The sequence below is a fragment of the Aspergillus mulundensis genome (assembly GCF_003369625.1).
Source record: "Aspergillus mulundensis strain DSM 5745 chromosome Unknown scaffold_25, whole genome shotgun sequence".
In the NCBI taxonomy this organism is placed as follows: Eukaryota; Fungi; Ascomycota; class Eurotiomycetes; order Eurotiales; family Aspergillaceae; genus Aspergillus; species Aspergillus mulundensis.
In genome coordinates, this window is record NW_020797913.1 from 148,402 (window position 1) to 170,034 (window position 21,633).

Genomic DNA, 21,633 nt, shown 5'->3' on the forward strand with positions numbered 1-21,633 from the left:
TCTCCTGCTCAGCACTTTACCTAAGGGTCAGTTAGTGCCTGCGCATCCACCGTCTCTGTTGCCATCGCATTCTACCAATGTTTCCCAACCAAAATGGGGGTCTATCTCGTCGGTCTGGCGACCAACCAACTACGACAGCCCATGCTTCATCTTCCAGCTTCTACCGGCACTGGGATTTCTGGGTGGTCTTCTTGGTGAGTTTCCGCTCCAATGTCTACCAGAGCTGAAGTAATCATAGTAGTCCTCCTCCCTTGCATTTCACGCCGCTTTGTTAGGGACTTCTCCGGGGTGGCATCTCCTCCTGACGGACATGCCGGCCATTCTGGGTCGAGGTAAATATCGATTTGCTCATATGCGCAAATATCTAACAGCCTGAAGACGAGATCCCTACCTTGAACTGGGCATTCCCTACACTTCTCTTTGCACAGGCCTTCAGCAACGTCTTCTTCGGTCGGCTATCGGACTACGTCGGGCGACGGTGGATCTTCATAGCAGGCAACTTGGTCGCGTTTGTAGGGTTTCTATCATGCAGCAGAGTGTCTCATGGCTATTCGATATCTGGGTTGGTGAGTTCACGTTACCCTTTGCAGGAGGACTGTGTCAATAACCCCTTTAGCATGTTCTCATCGGCATCGGTACCGGTATCCAGGTGATGGGCCCCTTCCTAGCACTTGCAGAGCTCGTCCCTGTCTATCTGCGGTTTGCTTTCACCGGCGGATGTGTCGCGCTCTTGGCTCCATACCAAGCCATGTACCCGGCAATAGGTACGTGTTCTCACGGCAAAGGGCAACGACTGACTCGAGCAGCGGAAGCATTGGCCCAAAAGACATCGGAGTCATGGCGATGGTGCTACTCAATCAACGCCATCTTCTCGTTCGTCGCATTCGTGGGCTTCGCCATCGCCTACCACCCGAAACCACTGAGCCAGTTCGATGCTCCGATACGTACACGGAACTGGATCTCTCTGATCTTGATTGCGTCTTCTACATGCCTCGGATACTTTGCCATGTGGGGAGATCGACTCTGGGGTTTGTTCTCTCCTCTTCCGCGTTATGTACAGTCCTAACTGCCTCCAGGCTGGGAGTCCGCGCGCGTGATTGCGCCGATTGTCGTCTCCGGCCTGTTTCTGCTAGCGACTCCTGTATATGGTGGGTGAGCCAACCCTAGGTAAAAACGAGCGACGGCTCACCCACTACAGAGGCTCTTTACGGCGGCAAGGGCGCTGCCGTTCCAGGGTATTTGTTCCGGAGCTGGGCGACGGTCTCGCTGGTGCTCTCGGGTGCTCTTTGTGTGGTCTTCCAGTGGTTCTTTCCCCTGGCCGATGTTCTCATCTTCCAGGCTATCCACGGTCGGACGGGCATGTCTCTTGCTTGGGATACGGTAGGTTTTCTCTACCCTTGTCCTGGGCCACTGAAGTCTAACAAGTCGCAGAGCACGTTCACTTCCGGGACTGTGGCCGGTTCTATCATTGCCACCGTCGCCCTGGCCCGCCCTAGACGGATCAAATGGCACCTGGTCGGCGGCACCGTCGTCAGTATGGTCTTCTTGTCTGCGTTGGCGGCTGCGCGTCCTGAGCGTTACCGGATGGATCAAGCGTTCAATACTCTCATCGGCATCGGGGTCGGCTATGTGCTTGTTACCGCTTATACTGCGGCGCCCATGACCGCGAAACCTAGGGACATGGGTTGTGTTGTTGGGACCATGGCGGCCGTGCGGACCCTTGTTGGTTGTATCCTGTGTACGTATATCTACCCCTTTGACCGTGTCTCTCTAACAGGACGGACTGCAGGGGCCGTATTATATGCGATTGTAAGGCAGCCCTGATTGTACATTCGTCTCAATGCTAATTATGTTCACAGTATCTACCCAAGCTCGACCGAGACCTGACCTCGACTCTCACCAACTCCAACTCGGCAAGCGGCCTCCCTCCAGAAACCATCCCAGCTCTCGTCCAAGCCGTCGACGCCGCTCAGGCGACCGGTGACCCCAGCGGTCTTCTCCAAGTTCCTGGCGTGACCCTAAAAGTCCTCATGGACCTCCAGCTTGCCCTGGTCGATGCAGCTACGAGCGCCTTTCACCTGCTCATCTATATTGCCTTCATCTACGCGGCGCTGATTGTAGGTCTGGCTTTTGCCTCGCCCAATGTCGACAGGTATCTCTCATCGGAGATTCTGGCGTATAACGGAGCACGGCGGGTGAGACCCGCGGACGCTTCGCGAGGCTGAAGGGGGTCCTTAATGCCTACCATCCATACCTATAGCATACGCATACGCATGCGCAACCTGATCTTTCGATGCGATGCATACCCCAACTCAACGTATTGGATTCCTGCCTTTTCAACAGCGCTGGCAGATAGAGTATTTTTGTCGCTCCTCTTATATATGGGAAGAATAAAGGTTGTATTATATAGTTCATCTATCATATGGCTCCGACGCAATCAATGAGAGCTTACGATCATTTCAGCCTCCATTTACAGTTGACTTAGGTTCAATACCCTGATTTCTCAACATCGTGTCTCGCACTAAGCATATCATTGGCACTTTCAGAGGCAGCTGGCCCTAGCAAGCATGATATCCCTCAATCAGAGACGGGCAATTCGCATTACGAGAATACGCTTAGGCCAGGCCCTGGCCTTGAATCTCCCATCCCAAGTACTGTTCACGACGTCTAGACGGAATGTTGGCGACAGGAAGGCTATGCGTATCAGTATAACCCGGATCTAGACCTCGGGAGAGTAGGTGTAACCTCTGGGTATTCATGTGAAGTAGCTGGCAACGGCGAATTTAAATAAACCGACTCTTCCAAGGGCCATCCCTGCCGGTCCTAGACTTACCACTCGAACCTTCTGCAACCCTAAACTTAATGGATATGGCCTCAACTCTTTACTTGGCGGGATACCTTGTCCTCCTCCCCCTCGTGCTCCATTACACCTACAACGTCTTTCTCCAGTCACTGGCAAAAAACCCGGGCTCTAAACTCCGTGCAGCCAGTCAGATCCCCTTTCTCCTTGGGTTGATTGGCAGGCGGCACCACCTGATCATCAAGGATCTCCATGGACGATACGGACATGGGAAATATGGCAAGCCTGAAATGAGCAAGAACGTCCCGTTCAACGTGCCCGATCCCAATGCACCCACCTTCTTTCTGTCTTCTCGAGACCAGCACAGCCGTTACCGCCGACTGCTCTCGCACGGCTTCTCCGATCGGGCGCTGAGGGAGCAGGAGCCTCCCAGTCTCTTCTGGGGCTAGACCGATCTACTCATCAAAGGTCTGAAACTTGCCTCGAACAATGGAAAGACTCCAGTCATTCTCGTTGAATGGTTCAACATGACTCTCTTTGATATCATCGGGGGTCTGACCTTCGGAGATCCCTTTGGCTGACTGAGGACGGGGACATATGCGCGCATGGGTGCGCGGTATCTTCGACGGTCTAAAAGCCATCACATACATCACCGCTGTAAAGCACATCCCCTTGATCGGACCCTACACCCAGAGTCTTCGGAAGCTAGCGATGGTTAACGGCGCATTCAAGGAAAGACGGGCGTTCGTCAACCGACTTCCAGCAGCCAGACGAGTTCATTCCCGAGCGCTTTGTTTACGAGTTGGCCTTTGACGATAATCAAGATGTCCTGCAGCCCTTTCCCGTGGGACCCCGTAATTGCATTGGAAGGAAGTGTTGTCTGTTAAATATGGTAATCGGGCAGCCTTGCATACGCGGAGAGGAAGCCCATCGTGGCGTGTCTGGTGTGCCACTTCGACTTCAAAGTCGGCGAAGAGTTGACAGACTGGCTGAAGCAGAATTCGTTCATCATCTGGGAGAAACACCCCTGGCCCACTTGTCCTGCCAAACATTAATATGCATTAGCAATGTACACAGTTATGCCTGGTGTTATGCAGGTTATGCAGGCGATCGGGGCGATCCTCCAGACTATTTGCATCATCCGAGCCTCTCCTTCCCTTTTGCTTCTTTTTCTCCTTTACCCTCTCCTTTTCTCATTTCTCTCTTCTGCATACTCTGTACACTCCTACCATCTCCTCACCATGGCCGACCGCGTCTTGGACAAGGCCGGGCCTGGTCGCCAGCGCCGCCTGCCCGCCTTCCTGGACCACTTCACCCCCCGCGATCTCAAGATCTTCTTCCGCTGCTGGGTCGCCGTCTGGGTGGCATCGCTGCTGATCTTCATTAACCCCGTCGCGTCCAATTTCGGACAGGCCACGTTCTTCGCCTGGTGAGTGTAGCGGATCTCTGGATGACGCAATGCTGACTCGATGCTATAGCATGGTTCTGTTCATGCTCCCCCCTTCCGGTGTCCTGTTCGTGTATATCCTCGGATCGCTGTCGCTGTTTGTCGGAATCTGTCTCGCCTGGGCATGGGGCGTTATCGCCTTGAAGGCTGCGCTGGCTGCAAGACCGGACGCCGACACCCAGGCCAGACTCGCTGCCCTGCAACAGGCTGCCGCTGCTGAAGCGCAGGAGACGGGAGAGTCGGTCAGCAGTATTGCGCAGCGCTTGGTGTATAATGGGTGGATGCTGGATGCGCGCGTTACGTCCATTCTCTTCTGCATGATGTGTCTCTTCATCTACTTCATGGTACGTCAGCTTGAGTTATGGATCACTCATCACTAAATCAACTAGGCGCGCCTTCGAGCAGCGAATCCCAAGACCGCATTGACCTCTATTTTTGGAATTATCATCGCTGATTTGTTTCTCTGCTACGGCCCCGTTCTGCCCTCCTTCAATGGAAATCTGCCGTTGTCCCTGGTGAAACCGGCCGCTGCAGGTGTTGGGCTCGGCGTCGCTTGTTCGATTCTATTCTTTCCCCGTTCCAGCTCGGATATTATCCGCGAGGGCATGGAGGATCTGCTCGAGCTGCTCAAGTCATCGCTGCAGTTCTCCCACTCGTCGCTGGGCAAGAGCGAGGATCCGGATCTCAAAGATCTCCAAAACCGGCGGACCAAGATCATCGAGCAATACCGACTCCTGGAGCCCTCCTTTGCGTTCTTACCACTCGACTTCCATATTGGGAGCTGGGGGCCTGAAGCGGTCGGTACGTTCAGAGAGCCCGTTCGACATCTCGTGGCTGCGATCCTGGCGCTGGCAGACTTCCACAAAGGCACGGCCGAGAGCCGGATGTACGCCCAGCAGCTGCGAGAGTCGTCGATCAAAGACTCCGAGAGCGATCTAGATGAAAAGAAAGAGCGCAAGGTCGGCGTACATCATCGGTCGCAGCTGGCCGAGTTGGTCAACCAGTTGCAATACACCGAGCGTCACTCCATCAACGAAAGCATCGCAAACCAGCTGACTGACCTCAGCGGCAAAGCGATGGAAACCTGCCTGGAGGGACTGAGCGTCATCAGTGAGTGCGTTCAATTCGTCGGCCGCCAGCGGTGGTATCACAAGGCGCCGCCTGCAAGACACGAAGAACTGTTTCAGCAGACCAAGACCGTCCTCCAGGATCTGCAGCAGACGAGAACAGCCTTTCTAGCTGAGATGACGCAGGCTCTACTCGACGCATATGGGCCGGCGCTGGACAATTTCAACCAAGGCGAGAACAACCGCGCAGCCCACCTGGCGGGGATCATCCTCTGCATGAACTTCCAGGAGCACATGAGCAACGCGATGGACAAGACCGAGGTCTTGCTGGACCGCATCTCAAGCGTCTTCCCGCACGCCTCTCGGACTCGCTTCTTCGTCCCAACGAGTCTGAAATACGCCGGCCGGTGGCTGCTCGGGAGGAAGAACAAGGCGCCCAACATGGCGCCGACAAGTGAGAACCTCGACGACCCGAATGAAGCTCCAGAGGGAGATGCCACGCAGGCTGCGCAGGAGAAGCTGCGCGTCCGTCGCGGGTATCGGCCTAGGGCGCGCCATCCCCTGGGCAGGGCCATTCTGGGCATCTACCACTGGCTGACCTCCGACGAGGGAATGTTTGCTCTGCGCATGGTGGTCGTCACGATCGCCGTCGCTATTTCAGCGGTCCTTCCGAACACCGCTGGCTTCTTCTACCGCGAACGAGGATTCTGGGCCCTGATCATGGCCCAGACGGGGCTCCTAGTCTACATGGCCGACTTCACATTCTCCGTGCTTGCGCGAGTCATTGGCACGATCGCAGGAGGAGTCCTGGGTTTGGTCGCCTGGTATATTGGCTCTGGCCATGGACCGGGCAATCCATATGGCTTGTCTGCTGCAATGGCTGTTCTGCTCGTTATCTTTCTTTGGATCCGACTGTATTCACCGCCGGTGTTCCTTCAAGGGGCCATCATGAGTGCCGCGACGTTCCTGCTGGTCGTTGCCTACAGCTACGTCGATACGTAAGTACTCCCCCTATCCAAGCCGTCTCCATCTAACAAAGCTTCAGACACACTCCTGCCTACGGCCAACCCGGAGTCGGATACCAGGTCTTCTGGCGCCGCCTCCTCCTCGTCCTCATTGGAATCGGCGCAGCGACCATCGTCCAGATGCTCCCTCGCCCTCCTTCAGCAGCTCGCCACATCTGCAACTCGCTTTCCCGATCCCTCCGCACCTTGTCCGATCACTACGCCCTCCTCCTCTCCTGCTGGGGCCGAGCCGGCGACGAAGGCAAAACCATCTCCGAACCCATCTGGCTGGAGCTCACGGAATCGCTTGTTCTCCTCGAAGGCCCGATCTTCAATCTACGCTTCGAGTTCTCCAGCTCTCGCTTCGATTCCGCCAGTCTAGGACAGGTCAAGCAGATCTGCCACGCCATTAACGGTTTGCTTTCTCGGCTTCTTGTTGCGTCGGCGTCACTGCCGCAATCCTACAAGGACCGTCTGGCCAGCCACATGGGCATGCTGGATCATCGCTGCATCGGCGAGATCATGGCCGTGCTGGGCGTCGCGGAGCAGTCTCTCCGGACAGGCGATGCGCCACCCGAGATCCTCCCGACGCCGCTTGTCCGGCGGGCGCTGGAGTACTCGCACGCGCATCACATGGACCGTCCTGTCCTCAGCGCTGAGATGATCCGGGATGAGGACTATCGGCGGTACTGCGTTGCGCTGGCGGCGTATGTTTCGTTCCTCGGCCAGATTGATGGGTTGGTGCTTGTGATTAAGGGCGTTTTAGGCGAGGCGCATTTGGTGAGTCGGGAGTTGGTTGATTTGGTGTGATCTTTAAGGATAAAAGCCTAAAGGATAGAAGCCTAAAGGATAGAAGCATCTAAGGATAGAAGTATAGATCTAGATTTGTCAATGTTCTAATACTTGAACGTGTAGACCTCCCTCCCCCTCTCATCCGTGCCCTTGTACTCAACCGTCTTCCCATCATCAGACACAACTCTGCGTGTATCCCCATGGTGCAGGATGATATCCAGATCCCTCCAAGCCGGCACAAACCCGCTGCTCTCGTCCTTGCTGAGCCCAACAATCACCCGGTCCTCGGTCGACTCGTACGTAATAGTGTACCTGGACACCTTCTGCTCAACCGAGATCCCATCATCCTCCATCCACGTCGTGGTAAAGACGGTCCCATGCGAGCTGGACCGCGGAGGAAAGATCTCCACACCGCGGTAGTCGTCGAGCTCCGCCACGGCCAGCGAAGCCTCCGTCTCATCACCCGGCACCCTCGTCTGCACAGCCTTGCCCACGGGGATCGCACCGCCAATCTTCGCCAGCAGCGCGATACTCTCCTTCCACGCCGACGGAACCTCAACCCACTGCCCGGACGCAAAGTACGTATACGGCGCATTCATATTGACAAAGCCGTAGTCAAACTCACCCCCCTTCTTCCTCGGCAGATAAACCCTCGCAACATCAACCCCAGGCTCATATACACCACCCACCAGAATCGTCTCGCCGAACCAGAACTGCTCCTCGCCGCGCTTGAGCTTCGTACTCCACACCTCCGGATCACACTCATACCCCCAACCCACCCAGCGCTGCGGCGGCGACGCAAAGAAGTGGCTCTCCAGCCCGAGGTTGTAGATATACGGCAGGATCTCGTACCGCCGCTTGATGGTGGCGCGCACCAGCGGCGTGATCTCCGGGTACATCCAGGGCTCGATGACGTCGCCGACCTCGTTGTTGGCCGGCGACGTCTTGAAGCAGTTGATTGCGAAGCGCGGGCTGTAGATGCCCAGCTGGATCCACCGCAGGAGGAGCTCGGGCGAGGGCTGCGGGCCTTCGAAGCCGCCGATGTCGTGGCCTTCGCACTGGTCCAGTATTAGAGTGTTTGTTGGGGTGGAGGTGGGTTATTGTGGGTAGCTTACCTGGAGAAGGGACATCGCTGCGTTTAGGGACAGTGCGTTGGCGCCCTTCATGCTCTCCCAGCTTGTCACGTTGTCGCCGCTCCATGTACTGGCCGAGTATCGCATCGTGCCGGCGGTGGCGCTTCGAGTCAGAACGAACGGCCGCACATTCGGCTCCAGGTCTCGCAGGGCATCGTGGGACGCCTTGCCCATGAGCTCGGTGTGCATGGCTCGGCCCCAGAGACCGACGGTGTTGTCCGTCTGCTTCTTCGCGGCCTCGGAGACGGCCGGTTCGTCGAGGGCTAGACGCCAGTCGTCGTTGGGAAGGGTATACTCGTTGTTATCGTTCCACATGCCGTCGATGCCGGAGCGCTTGAGGAACTGCACGCCGTCATACCACCACTTGAAGGCGACGGCAGACGTGAAATCAACATGGCATCCGTCGCCGCCTGTTCCGCCTCCCGCACTCCACAGCCGCATGTATCCGGGCTCGCCGGTCTCGGGGTCTTTGAAGAATCCATTCCCATTGATTAGTTTCTGGAAGTCCGGATGCGAGGCGAGCGTGAAGGGCTTGATGTTGGTGAGAAGACGAATACCGCGCGAGTGGTACTGCGAAATCCACTTCTCCGGGTCAGGGAAGCGGTATCTGTTCCAGGTGAAGACGGTGCGGACTTTCGGCTCGTGCTCGGCGATGGAGTACCCCGAGCTCATCTGGTGCGCGGAGCAGGGGATGTCGTGCTCCTTGAGCTTGTCGGCGAATTCCATGAGTGCCTGGTGTGCGGGCGGCTCGTCCATCGCGCTGTACCTGTACCCACCGGAAATGTACCCGTATGCCCAGCGGGGGACGGCGAGGGGGAAGCCAACGAGCTCAGCGTAGGACCTTACCACGTCCTTCAATGTCTTCCCGACGATGAGGTACTGCTCCAGCCCACCAAAGTCCTGACGGTACACCTTGAAGTGGCCCCAGAGCCCATCGACCTCCGAACCCACCGACCACGTCCCCCGTCCATGTGTAGTCGAGAAGATAGCGATGCACCCGGTCGGCGTCGCCTTGATCAGGAGGGGAATATGCTTGTACAGGGGATCGGTGTTGTAGACATCGTAGCCGAAACTGTCGGTCGCAGAGAGCTGGAAGTGCCGGCTCGTCAGGTCCATGGGCGCAGACTTCTCTCCCAATCCGACGTGCAGCGCCTTGCGGTCGTGCTCGGTGTAGTGCGCGATGCCATCGCCGTCAATGACATACGAGCGCAGAGGCAGATCGCGGTAGAGAGGCTTGTCCTCGTCATTCCACGACAGCGAGACGACGGGTGTATTCTCCCAGGTCACTGTAGCCCTGACATTTCCAACCTCGATCTCTTTCTCTTTCCGGGAGTCGCTGGTTCTCGTGGAGATCTCGACGCCATGCAGGCTTGTTTCCGGCTTCGCGGCGCTGGGATATGGAGGGAGGGGGTGGGAGGGCGAGGTGAAGGTAACACGGAAGAGATTCTCGCGGACGGCTTCGAAAGAAAAGTCGAACGAGCGCTTGTTCGCGCCTTTGGAGTGAAGGAAGACGGCTGGACTGGCGCCCTGGGTCTGGGTCTGGGTGTAGCCCTTGGGCGTGTACTCTTTCTGCGGCATGATGGAAGTGATCAGTGAAGTAATGGCAATGGCAATTGAGGCGACAACGAAGCTGTATTTGAATCCTACCTGGCTCCAGCAGCTCCCCCCACGCCTGAGGGGCACCTGAGGGGCTGCAGGTACGATGGCGTAGCTGCATCGGTGCTCGCGGGCATCTCCGACGTATACCACTCCCTCCAGTCGGTCGAGGAGCCCGAAGAGCGAAATTACCCCAAGGTGCTCGGCACGAGGGCGCCATTGGATGCGGACGGTGAATGAAGGTCGGAGATGGTCCGTAGCCTGCAGATAGTGCAGCTTTAGACTGCAGCTAGAGCTTAATGGGCTGATGGCCATCGGACTTGCCTGCCTTCGTCCGATGTGGAACATTCCCCAGTTGCCCATGGGAGTCTCATTTCCCCGCGGGGTGCCCCAGGTTCTGAGTATACTAGATATAACTGCCCTCCCCCGTGCGGCCCTGATCTGGTATTGGTCCTCAGAGAATGCATCTGCCTGCGTTGTATCTCAACGGCTGATTTGGCCTTACTACCCCACTATTCACTCTTATTTCACCATCGATCTGCTAGAAGAAGACCATGTCAGACGCACTCCCTCCTCCCAAGTCCACCCAGGACGAACGCATCGAGTTTGCCCCGTCTCCAGCACTCGCACCCGTGCAACCCTCCCATCCAGAACCCCAAGACGGCCGCAAAGACCGGGCTCTCGAGCTCATCGAAGACGCCGGCCACTCCACCATCCTCACTCCAGAGAACAACAAGCGCGTCCTGCGGCGCATCGACCTCCGTCTCCTCCCCATCCTGCTGGGCATCTACTTCCTGCAGCAACTCGACAAGTCGACCCTCTCCTATGGCTCGGTGTTTGGTCTCATCGAAGATGCCAACCTCCACGGACAGCAGTACTCCTGGCTCGGTTCGAGCATTTACCTCGTGCAGCTGGTTGCTCAGCCGGCTATCGCGTACATCCTCGTCAAGATCAGGCTGGGCAAGTTCCTTGCGGTGATGGTGTTCTTCTGGGGCATTTCGCTCGCGTGCATGACGCCAGCCAGGTCGTTTGGTGGGCTTCTGGCTTGTCGGCTCTTTCTGGGATTGTTTGAGTCTGGGATTCGTAGGTGTCTCTGTTGTATCAGGCTTCCTCCGACTGACGATGGCAGCCCCTGCCTTCATCGCCATCACCCAGATGTGGTACCGTCGACGCGAGCAGCCCATGCGTCTAAGTTCGTGGTATGCCATGAACGGCGTCGTCAACATGGTCAGCCATCCCCAGGCACCACCGCTTCTCATACTAACCGGTGCAAACAGTTCGGCAGTCTGATCGCCTTCGGCCTCGGCCACATCCACTCCAGCCTCGCCCCCTACCAGATCATCTTCCTCTTCTTCGGCCTCGTCACGGTCGCCTTTGCGTTCGTCGTCCTCTTCTTCCTCCCGGACTCGCCCATGCAATCCCAGTTCCTAAGCGAAGAGGACAAACTACTCGCCATCGAGCGACTCCGCATGAACCAGCAGGGTATCGAGACGCACGAGTGGAAGTGGGCGCACGTCAAGGAGGCCTTTCTCGACTTGAAGTCGTTCTTCTGGTTTGCGCTGATGTTTTCGATCTCGTACGCCCTTTTTCCTCTCCACTGACTTTTGAGTCCTTCTAACGATAGACTGCAGAATCCCCAGCGGCGGCATCACCACCTTCGGTCCCCTAATCATCGAGTCATTCGGCTTCGACCAGCTGAAGACCATGCTTTTCAACATGCCCTTCGGTGCAATCCAGCTCATTGCGACTCTCGGTGGCGCGTGGCTGGCAACGAGGTACAAGACAAAAGGTGGTGTCGTCGCGCTTCTCTGCCTCCCTGCCATTGCTGGCTGCGTGATGTTGCTGGAGATTCCTCGTGGCGACTCGCATAAGGGACCACTGCTTGCTGGTTACTACATTGTACGCGTCCATCCTCTGGGTGTCTTAAACTCGCTGACATGTTTAGATCTCCGTATACCCTGGCATAAGTAGGTTTGACCACCAATCCTGCGAGGTATCTACTAACCTGAGCAGCACCCATGATCTACTCCTGGGCCGCCGCAAACACAGCGGGTGAGACCAAGAAGAAGGTCATCAACGGTATCCTGCTCGTCGGGCAGTGCGCCGGGAATGTCAGTACTGCCAACCACCGTTTCGAAGATAGGGCTAATTGCACCAGGTCGTCGGCCCAAACCTCTACACAACCGAAGAAGCCCCCCTGTACAGACGCGGCCTGCTTTCCAAGTAAGACCCGTCCCTCGATACCTCCAGCGCATCTAATGATCAATAGCCTGGCCATGTTCTGCGTCCTCGTCGTGCTCTGCGCGTGAGTACAACCCCCTCTTCAAATCATCCGGATTCTGACTTTCCAGCCTGAATATGGCTTATATCTTCCTCCTCAACAAACGGCAAGAGAAGCGGCGCGTGGCCATGGGTAAACCAGCCAAGATCATCGATCTGTCAATGCAGGCAGTCGGCGAGACGGAGATCGACAGCAAGGACGATGTGGTTCAGCGGGCAGAAGACAATGCGTTCAAGGACCTGACGGACTTCGAGAACGAGGATTTTGTGTATGTTTACTAGGCCTAGGGTAGGCATGGTTGTAGTATGTATGGGGTGGCATAGTTTGCAGCGTATAGGGCATTGAATCATGAATCACGACTATTCTTCAGGATCAGGCTATTTGCTCGTATTCGCAGACTTACCCCATACCCTCCTCTTCTCCACAGCCTAGGTAGCACACTAAATCCTTCTGGACTGAGGCGGCCGGGGGTATTCCGATGCCAGCTGCACCGTACGACCCCAACGCCCCGCGTTTCAATAGCCGGGGTTGTCTCTCATGCACTCCGGCTTTTCATCCTGTACTGAGTTAAAGTGAAGCAAAGATGTCCGAAGACTCGTACCTCGTCGCGCCACCAGCATCAATGAAGCGCATCCCTGTACGTCCCCATTCCAATCACCAGAGAGCGCACTAACAGCCGCAGAAAGCATGCAGCGCATGTCGGGTATCCAAGGTCCGTTTGCCAATAGCCGTACAAAGCGCCTACTGCAATTGCTCATATTGGTAAAATGCAGGTAAAATGCGACGGCAGACGCCCCTGCACGCGCTGCCAGAAGATCAAGAAGCAGTGTGTTTTCTTTGAGATTCCAAGGGATCCTGTGGCTGAGTGCGTTCCCATTCATTTCTGAAAAAACAGTGCTAATGCAGGGGTAGACGGCTCGAGAGTGTCGAGTCAGAGGTCCGTCGGTTGCAGGGGCAGCTCGATGAGATGAGGGAGATGCTTCTTCAGCCTCAGCAGCCGGATGCCCATGCGTTCAATGGAGCTGGACAATCGACTGGCCCCGGGGCTGAGTCGCAGACGTCCAGGTGTGGAGAGAGCTTCTCGACCATCTCTCCGGCAGTGACGGCCATGACGGAAAATGCCACTGGCACATTTCTAGGACAGAGCAGTGTGCCCTTGCAGCAGCATGTCCCGGCGTTGCAGGAGATGCGCCCGGCAAAGAGGCGGCGCTCTGAATTTGAGATCAGGGAAGAGCCCATCTCGGATTTCATCAGGCAGGGGCTCATCACGACGGCCTACGCAAGGGACTGTTTTACAACGTGCGTTGAGCGGAATGAATAATGTAATCTATGCTGACAAGGTCTAGATTCTTTCAAGGCTGCGTATGGTCTATAAGACGCCCCGGTCTAACTTGAGCTGACTCCAGCAGGACAGGTACATCCCCGTCTTCGACCCGAAGCACGACACCTTCGAGTCGGTGCGGTATCGGAGCAGCATGCTGCTGAACGCGATCTGTACAATCGGGAGCCGGGTCGAATCTAGTACGTCTATCCATCGTCTATCGACACAATTCTAATCGTCTAGGATCCTCGCAATTATCAGAGTTGCTGCAGGCAGAACTCAAGAAGTGGATCAACGTGGTGATCCAGAACGAGGCGTTGAACTGCCTGGAGTCGATCCAGGCACTGCTGGTTATCGCTTGCTATTCCGCCGAGCGCTCGTTGATTCTATCGTTCGCAACCCGCATGGCGCTTGATCTCGGTCTTGACGAGGCATTCGAGCAGCTGACGCATCGGCTAACGATGAAGGATGTGGAGGGAGTTCCAGTTCCAGGCATTGCGGGAGCGGCTGAGGAGGAGAACGTTTTGATGCGGAAGTCTCGAACGTGGTTTGGGCTCTTGGTGTTGGAGCATATGTAGGTGTTCACTGCAGTAAAGCGACCCTTCTGATGGTTCCCAGATTCAGTCTCGACGGCGGAAAGCCACCGGGCATTCGAATGACGGGAAACGCACGGCGCTGCCGCAAGTTGCTCCGTCAACCTTCTTCCACAGTATTGGATCTTCGGTTATTCTCTCAGGTCGAGGTACGCTCGGTACTAATCTTTCGTAAGCCATCGCTAACATCCGCAGTTGAACGTCATCAGAGGTGCGCTTTACCCTGGGCAAAGTTGACCGTGGCCCGGCTGACGTTGCCAGTGCATATCAACGAAATATTAGGCGGCAAATCGCCACTGGCTCGAGCTGACATCGCAGCGTTCGTGCAGGACGCGAAGCTTGATTTGGATTTGTGGTTTGAGTAAGTTTCCTTCGACACCTCTACCTCATATCTAACGAACGCAGTGACTGGCAACGGATAATAGGTACAGCCGACGACAGAACTGAACTTGGGCCAATGCTAATCGGACAGAAACCGCTCTCGCCCCCGATGACGAAGAACGAGCACCGCTGTTGGCCGCCCTGCGTGTCCAGAACTGCTGGAGTGAGATGATGCTGCATTGCAAAGCGCTGCGGTCGCTGGGTGTGGAGAACGTAGCGTTCGTCTCTCCATCTTATTCCTGCGAGACTATTAAGCTGATTTATCCAGGGCAATGTCGCCCATCGAGCGAAAGATCCTGTTGATGGCAAAGGCCAGCGCCCGGAAACACCTCAGCCTCATCACCATCGAACCGGACTCCTACCTCGCGAAGCTCAAATACGCGATGGACTTTGTCTGGGCAAAATGCGCGTTCTGCTTCCTGCTTCTGCTCAAATTATCGCGTCTCCTTCCAGAGGGGAAGGAAGAGCACCAAGAACTGCTAACCCACGGAAACCGACTGCTCGATGACCTGACAAAAAGCGTCTCGAACAGTAACTCAGCTAGTAACGGCAACGTATACCTCCAGATCCTTCGACTGAGCATTGAAAAGTACGGTCGCACGCTGCAGGAAAGCGGGCTGGGGCACGAAGAGGCGAATGCGGACACAGCGCCATTTTGGGAGCTCTTCGATGCTCAAACGGAATTGACCTCTTTCGTGCCAGAGCAATTCGTGAGCGAGTGGGATTTCCCAGGCCTGAACCTGTTTTATTTTCCCACGACGTGGCAGGACTTTTTTGCCGACTTCTCGTTGGCCGTCTGATGATGGACGTGGTGGCGGCAACGGAGCAAACAGAGAAGGAACAGAAAAAGCAAACAACTAGTTCGCTTACTTCTATCGGTAAAATTCTGAGAGCGAGCGCGTCGGTAGAGCGAAGCAGCCTCAGTTTCATCTTAGGGGCTTGCCGATAAGTCGTCAGGTGGGTTTGGTCGACTGGTTTCACTTGACAAAAGAACCAAGCGGAAACACGCCCTCGGACACTCCAGCATCGAACGGCCACGGCCAATCATTCAACAACTCTGGCGGCAATTGGAACTGAGCGATCGGGTCATCCATACCGGTCATGGGTGCCTGGATAGGTGCAAGATTGGGTTGGTGATAAACACCGGAGACCAACTCTCCCTGTACGGGTGGGTTGAGAATTGACGGTGGTCGAGGCTGCGGAGGAAGAGCCGTCGATGTTCGCTTGGTCATCATGTACTCGTCGATGCGTTGGACTTGGGCCTTGAGTCGCTCGCTTGTGCCGGTAGATCGGCGAAGGCCCGATTCCAGCCGATGCAAGAGGTCCGCCATCTCTAGTAGTAGTGTGCGGACACGCTGATACGACACCTCGGAAAGACTCCCTTCCATCACCGAGCCAAGGATATACCCAATTCCAGCGAGGTGGTGCAGCAACGGAGAGCTGATGGCCTTGAGGTACTCAACCGGCACCTTAGAAAAAACACTCAAAACCTGTCCCGCGACGGTACATTTCTCATCAACACCTTGTTCTTCGTTCGATGACAGAACCATCCGCAGCAGCTGAAGAGTTGCTTGGATATTGGCAGACTGGAAGCCGAAGATGTCGTGGGCCAAATCTCCAGTAACCGGCCGAGTCTCGAGGAACTGCGGAGGAAGTGACGAGTATATAGAGAGGACATGCTCCATCAACCACGTTCCGGTGTTTTGGGCAGGGCGGAACAACGACCAGACATCTGTTATGCCATTGTTCGGACGTGAGCGTCGTCTCTGGTTGTCAACCGCATGCTCCATCATACGGTACATGTCCGTGATGAAATTCCAGCCGGTAATCCAATCATCTGATGGCCTCGGTGGGCCAAGCCGACCGTTCTCCGCTGGGGACACGCCGTGGGTGGTTTTCGCGATGAAGTCGTCCCTCACGCCGCCAGGATAACGGACATTAGATTGTGCTTCTCGATGACGGATAACTCCTCCCCAGACAATAGATGAATAAACGTCCAATGTGTAGATTGACCAGAACTGGAAATGTTAGAAATTTCAATCAGAGGTTTGGTACTGCATACCATTCGTCGCCGGATCTCAACCGTCACAGGGTCTAGATTCTTGGGCCAATATTTCTCATCCTGAAGTCCATCCATTGTCGCCAGGGTATGATACATTCCCAGGTACTGCTGCATGCCTTGAATCTGTCCATGCTGGATACTGGCAATACTCAGAATAGCGCATGCTCTCATATACTCGGTACCTCTGGCCGTAGCTAGATCTCGAGGAATTGACTCTTTCGCGGCCATCCAGAAAAGTTCCGACGGAGGGTTCGCCAGCTGCTGCGGAGACCAGCGGGATGAGTATAACGCGCCGTCGCGGGCTCGGGCAGATGCCAACGCGCACATTGCCATTGTCGATGCGAAGAAACCGTCGTCGTGGAGGTAGTCCAAATTTTCAAGCGCTTTCGAGAAGGAGGGCCAGTGGAAGAGGGGGAATCTAGACGAGAGCCGGTTAGCTTCGGTCCGGGACATGTGCGGAGAAACAAAAAGAGCAGTACATCGGATATACAATCTCAAAGTAAACCTGAGCCAAGTCCCGGATCGTGTCCTGACAGGCCGTCGCAAACGCCTTCCAGGGTGTAATCGAGGCGCCGTCGCTCGTGCCGATCAGCGCCGCGGCATTCCCATTGATCCCATCCCATGACGCATTGCTTGTCCGAGACTGAAACACCGTGCTTGTCACCGAGCCCGAGGGCCGTCGAGCGGTGTCGTATTCGCGAGGAGGCTGCGGAGGCGTAGGCTGCGTGGGCTGCGTGGGCTGGCTGGCGGTTGGGCTAGCATTTCGGCGGGCACCACGGCGGCGGGCAGGGCGATCATAGGTACAGGGGACATCGAAATCGGCGCAATTCTGGCAGGGAGCAAGCGGGCCGTTGTTCTTATTACACTTGATGCTGCGTCGATTGCAGAAATCGCCTGTGACGGCAAGGCCGTGTGTCAGTACCGTTTTAAGCTTTCCGCGGAGACTGGGGAAGCGCACAGGCTTTGGAGATGCGCTGGAACTTGCGCGGGCGCTGGGACATCTCGGTGTCGAAGAGAGCGACAGACGGGGCATTGAAGGGCTCAGGGCAGGCGCCGCATGATATTGTTTGTGTCGAGAGGAGACGAGACGGCGTCGAGACGAAAAGTGTTACAGACGACGAACTGGTGGACCGTCCGGAGGCACCTCGGCTATCTGCTTTGGGCTTAGTGGCCCCGGATTCCGGCTTCAATGACTAATACTGTCGTCCACTTGAGGAAGGTGTTGCCCACGGGTACCCCGGACCCCGGACATTTTGAAGGCGAAGACTGGGAATCTTATGTCGGGTACAGAGAATAGTCATTGATAAAGGAAATCTGATGATGGTGTTCCGAGCATGAATCAAGGTGTTGAGAGGGAGTTGGCGGATGAAATGGTGTGGTTGCCGCTATGAGTTGCGTTGACAGAAATATATATCTTAAGCCCGGCACTCAGCAGCAGCATATGCTCAATGTACCTTGGGAACGTTCATTACTCATTTATCATATCTACGCTATACTACTACCACTTATTATTGAAAACCTTCCCGTCAACATAATTGACCATCTCACTGACCGGCGCGAGATGATCGCGTCCAGCACCAAAGAGCGTCCCCTGCCGCATGACCTTGCGGTAGTTCCTGCCCGGCGCGACCTTGCCCAACACATACTCCTGACGCGTCTCAACACGTGTCGGAACTGGGATCGAGCGACCGACGATGGCCTCCATACCCTGCCAAGCAAAGGTGATGGCCTCCTTGGCACCTCCCGGAATACCGGCTTCATCGAGCATCATGATCTTCGCCTTGGGGTAGTTCTCTTGGATGTGTTTGGTAATGTTGGGGTTGAACGCGCCGCCTCCGCACATGAAAATCTCTTCGATCTCGAGACCTTCAGGAGCATATCGCCGGTAGTGGTCGACAATCGCCTGTGAAGTCACTCGGGTGATGCTCGCGACGACATCGTCGGGCTTCAGGCCCTTGCTCTCTGCCTTGCGAATGAATTCGAATGCCAATGTATCCCGGAAAACTTCGCGGCCGGTGGTCTTGGGCGGATCTAATCGGAAGTAGGGGTGATTCTGGAGGAAATCGTCAACAAGCTCCTGGTCAACGGTGCCGCGGGCGCCCATCTCGCCGTCCTTGTCAAACTCGCGCTCGCCGTTGGTGTAGTGGCGGACTACCGCATCGATGAAGACGTTTCCGGGACCGGTGTCAAAGTCGTAGCAGGCGTCGACGCCGCCATGGGAGTCGGGAGGAATGAAGCAGACATTGGCGATACCACCGATGTTCTGGCACGCGCGCAGCTTGGTCGGGTGGTGGAGGAGCAGAGCATCAAAGAATGCAATGAGAGGGGCGCCCTGTCGGCCGGCCGCCTGGTCGCTGACTCGGAAATCGGTGACGGAAGTGATGCCAGTGCGCGAGGCAAGGAAGGTGCCCTCGGCGAAGGTCAGGGCGCTTCGCACCTCGCCGGCTTCAGGCATGGACAGCAGCCAGATGGTCTGGCCGTGAGAGCCGATGACGTCAATTGTGGAAATGTCGACCTTGTAGTCTTCACAGAACTGCTTGACGGCGGCAGCGAATGTCTCTCCGAGGATGACATTGACTTCTGATAACTCCGAGGGAGAGGTCTTGTTGTGCAGGATCATGTTCATGACCCGTTTCTTGATGGTCTGTTCGAGAGGGATTTCTCCATACTGCGGGCGTGAGTGATAGGATACTCAACATTCCTCTTTCACGTACCTTGAGCAGCTCGAAGTGCATGGGAGACTCGGGAGTTTCCTGTCGGAAGTGGCATAGAGCACAGTCAATGCCATCCTGGAGAGTTAGAATGGCTCGAGTCGGAGCATAGAGCGGATCGACTCACCATAGAGGTGCCGCTGTTCAAGCCGAGCACCGTGATATCGAGAGGCTGATTCTGGGACGCCATACTGAAGACAGGGAGTATGAAGATGAAGAGCCAAGCGGATCCGCGACGGCTAAATAAGATATCGGAGCAGTCAGACTCTTGGGATTGATCGGGCCGGTTGAGCCAGCTGGCATCGGAGAAGTCGCCGAGGGTCCCTGGCTCGCTCTCCCACCGGTCTCGCCTCTGCTGCAGGCGAAAATGCGTAAACGCCTAAACGGTCCCCTTCCTGGGCTAACAGACTCCACCTGGCGCACGACAGAATCAGATTCTGCACCAAACCTTGGAGTTGGGACTCTCTGTGGAGGCGAGATCGCTTAATCCCTGCATATTCTGCGAACTGGTCTCCTCCCCCGGTTTTGCCAGCACTACCCCGGGTTTTGGCGTCAACATGGCCTACACCACCCTCTGGCGACGCCTCTCGTCGCGCCAGCTCAATGTCGCCATCCAGGTCTTTTCGCTCATCTGCATCTTCTTCGAGGGCTACGACCAGGGTGTCATGGGCGGCGTCAATTCCTCACCCTACTATGTCACCGAAGTCGGAATTGGCGAGCCGGATGGCACGGTGACCGACACGACGCACCAGGGGGGCATTGTCAGCATCTACTATCTCGGCTGCATTTTTGGCTGCTTCGCTGGGGGCTGGTTGGCCGATCGCATCGGACGCATCAATGGGCTGTTCATTGGTGCCGTTTTCGCGGTCGTTGGCGGTGCTCTCCAGGCGGCGATTCAAAGCTCGAATTTTATGCTGGTGGCGAGAGTCGTCACGGGCATTGGGACTGGAGGTATGTCGCTCATCCGGAATTCTTGACAAGCTGTGCTAACTGAGCAGCCTTGACTGGAATCACCCCGGTCCTGGTGTCAGAAACTTCATCCGCCGGTCATCGGGGTGGCTTCCTGGGCTACGTCTTTATCGCAAACTGTATGTCTCAATTTCTTTCTTATGTTTCGCATACTAACAATGTACAGACTTGGGAATCTCGGTCGCATACTGGTTGTCTTTCGGCCTCGCCTTCATCAACAACGGCTACTCGGACATCCGATGGCGCTTTCTCCTCGCCTTCCAATGCATCCCGGCTCTCCTGCTGGTTGCCTTTATCAAGATGCTCCCCGACTCTCCGCGCTACTACGCATCGGTCGGCCGCAACGAGGAAGCCAGAGACTTGCTGACCAGACTTCGATCCCACAAAGCGAGTCAGGCCGAGATCGATCACGAGTACCTGGAGATAGTCGCGATGGCTAAAGAGAGCCAGCGCAGCTCGCCGATTCAGTTTGTCAAGATCCTGATCGGAAAAGGAGGGCGACCGGGGGCCAACCTCTGCCGACGCGCCTGGCTGTGCGTTTGGCTTCAGATCATGGCCTCCTGGACTGGCATCACGGTATGACTTCATTCGCAACTGTACAGACGTCTCTAACAACTCAGGCGATTACTGCGTATTCGCCAACGCTCCTCAGCCAAGCCGGCTATAGCAACCTGACCCAAAACGGCCTCGCCGGGGGCATCAACACAATCGGCATCATCGGCACCATCATCAGCGCCCAAATTGTCGATCGCATCGGGCGCAGAATGTGCTTGATGTGGGGTGCCTTGAGTCTCTTCGCTGTTGAAATCGTGGTAAGTCGCTTTTCCAGAATGTCATAGCTCTACTGATCCACCAGGCCGGCTCCGTCTACGAAGCCTCCCTCCACAACCCAGCAAAAGCATCCGACTACGCCCCAGCAGCAGTGGCCATGCTCTTCCTCTTCAACCTCGGCTACGCCGCAACCTGGGGCACTGTCGCGTTCCTCGTCCCAACGGAGATCTTCCCCTCCGACCTCCGCGCACAGGGCAACGGCTTCGGCATCACGGGCTGGGCGATTGGCGTGGGCATGACGACGCTGGTGAATCCGATCATGTTCGCCAGTCTGAAGAGCCGGAGCTACTTCCTGTTAGCTGGGTTGAATCTCCTCTGGATCCCGATCGTGTACCTGTTCTACCCGGAGACGCGCAACCGGTCGCTCGAGTCGATCGACGCTTTGTTCTCGACGCCCAGTCCGTTTTACTGGGAGATGGAGCGCGCGTATCGGTTGCACAGCGATGTCCTCGCTGAGAAGGGGGTTACTGCGTTTGAGGATGAGGGAGGGAAGGTGGAGGATATTCATGAGCGAGAGGGGCGTTAGCGTTATGCCGCTGGGCGACAATGATGGTGTCGGCGGTATTCTTTTATCGGTTTAATGGTAATTGGTCATGATGGGAGGTTTACTGTACATTTTTCTATGGCTATGGGCTTATTTTCGTT

The 21,633-nt window shown here is 56.0% G+C and overlaps 8 protein-coding genes across 8 annotated transcripts; 5 read left to right on the plus strand and 3 right to left on the minus strand.

Moving 5' to 3' along the window:
- Positions 1-77: 77 nt before the first annotated feature.
- Positions 78-2,225, plus strand: DSM5745_11397 (uncharacterized protein; the record flags this gene model as incomplete). Its single annotated transcript, XM_026753413.1, has 10 exons — positions 78-194; positions 242-332; positions 379-566; positions 617-764; positions 807-1,028; positions 1,077-1,148; positions 1,199-1,380; positions 1,432-1,738; positions 1,790-1,809; positions 1,860-2,225. The coding sequence occupies 10 exons, from the start codon at positions 78-80 to the stop codon at positions 2,223-2,225; spliced, it is 1,713 nt and encodes a 570-aa protein (XP_026598048.1).
- A 1,816-nt stretch (positions 2,226-4,041) lies between these two features.
- Positions 4,042-7,128, plus strand: DSM5745_11398 (uncharacterized protein; the record flags this gene model as incomplete). Its single annotated transcript, XM_026753414.1, has 4 exons — positions 4,042-4,229; positions 4,279-4,591; positions 4,637-6,312; positions 6,360-7,128. 4 exons carry the CDS (start codon positions 4,042-4,044, stop codon positions 7,126-7,128), a joined length of 2,946 nt encoding a protein of 981 aa, XP_026598049.1.
- An 86-nt stretch (positions 7,129-7,214) lies between these two features.
- On the minus strand, positions 7,215-11,512 carry DSM5745_11399 (putative alpha-glucosidase; the record flags this gene model as incomplete). Its single annotated transcript, XM_026753415.1, has 4 exons — positions 7,215-8,168; positions 8,226-10,275; positions 10,407-11,266; positions 11,336-11,512. The coding sequence occupies 4 exons, from the start codon at positions 11,510-11,512 to the stop codon at positions 7,215-7,217; spliced, it is 4,041 nt and encodes a 1,346-aa protein (XP_026598050.1).
- Positions 11,513-11,555: 43 nt separating this feature from the next.
- On the plus strand, positions 11,556-12,401 carry DSM5745_11400 (uncharacterized protein; the record flags this gene model as incomplete). Its single annotated transcript, XM_026753416.1, has 6 exons — positions 11,556-11,738; positions 11,785-11,806; positions 11,853-11,950; positions 11,998-12,062; positions 12,109-12,144; positions 12,191-12,401. 6 exons carry the CDS (start codon positions 11,556-11,558, stop codon positions 12,399-12,401), a joined length of 615 nt encoding a protein of 204 aa, XP_026598051.1.
- Positions 12,402-12,703: 302 nt separating this feature from the next.
- On the plus strand, positions 12,704-14,923 carry DSM5745_11401 (putative C6 transcription factor; the record flags this gene model as incomplete). The annotated part of the gene is made up of 12 exons (XM_026753417.1): positions 12,704-12,757; positions 12,803-12,832; positions 12,894-12,985; positions 13,033-13,419; positions 13,467-13,482; positions 13,530-13,641; positions 13,685-14,015; positions 14,060-14,183; positions 14,230-14,245; positions 14,296-14,395; positions 14,440-14,578; positions 14,684-14,923. The coding sequence occupies 12 exons, from the start codon at positions 12,704-12,706 to the stop codon at positions 14,921-14,923; spliced, it is 1,641 nt and encodes a 546-aa protein (XP_026598052.1).
- A 469-nt stretch (positions 14,924-15,392) lies between these two features.
- DSM5745_11402 (putative C6 transcription factor) lies at positions 15,393-17,510 on the minus strand (the record flags this gene model as incomplete). Its single annotated transcript, XM_026753418.1, has 3 exons — positions 15,393-16,433; positions 16,478-16,895; positions 16,957-17,510. 3 exons carry the CDS (start codon positions 17,508-17,510, stop codon positions 15,393-15,395), a joined length of 2,013 nt encoding a protein of 670 aa, XP_026598053.1.
- Positions 17,511-17,975: 465 nt separating this feature from the next.
- Positions 17,976-19,378, minus strand: DSM5745_11403 (UPF0075 domain protein; the record flags this gene model as incomplete). The annotated part of the gene is made up of 3 exons (XM_026753419.1): positions 17,976-19,145; positions 19,192-19,266; positions 19,316-19,378. The coding sequence occupies 3 exons, from the start codon at positions 19,376-19,378 to the stop codon at positions 17,976-17,978; spliced, it is 1,308 nt and encodes a 435-aa protein (XP_026598054.1).
- Positions 19,379-19,745: 367 nt separating this feature from the next.
- On the plus strand, positions 19,746-21,514 carry DSM5745_11404 (putative MFS sugar transporter; the record flags this gene model as incomplete). The annotated part of the gene is made up of 5 exons (XM_026753420.1): positions 19,746-20,139; positions 20,187-20,276; positions 20,324-20,733; positions 20,778-20,969; positions 21,014-21,514. The coding sequence occupies 5 exons, from the start codon at positions 19,746-19,748 to the stop codon at positions 21,512-21,514; spliced, it is 1,587 nt and encodes a 528-aa protein (XP_026598055.1).
- Positions 21,515-21,633: the final 119 nt, after the last annotated feature.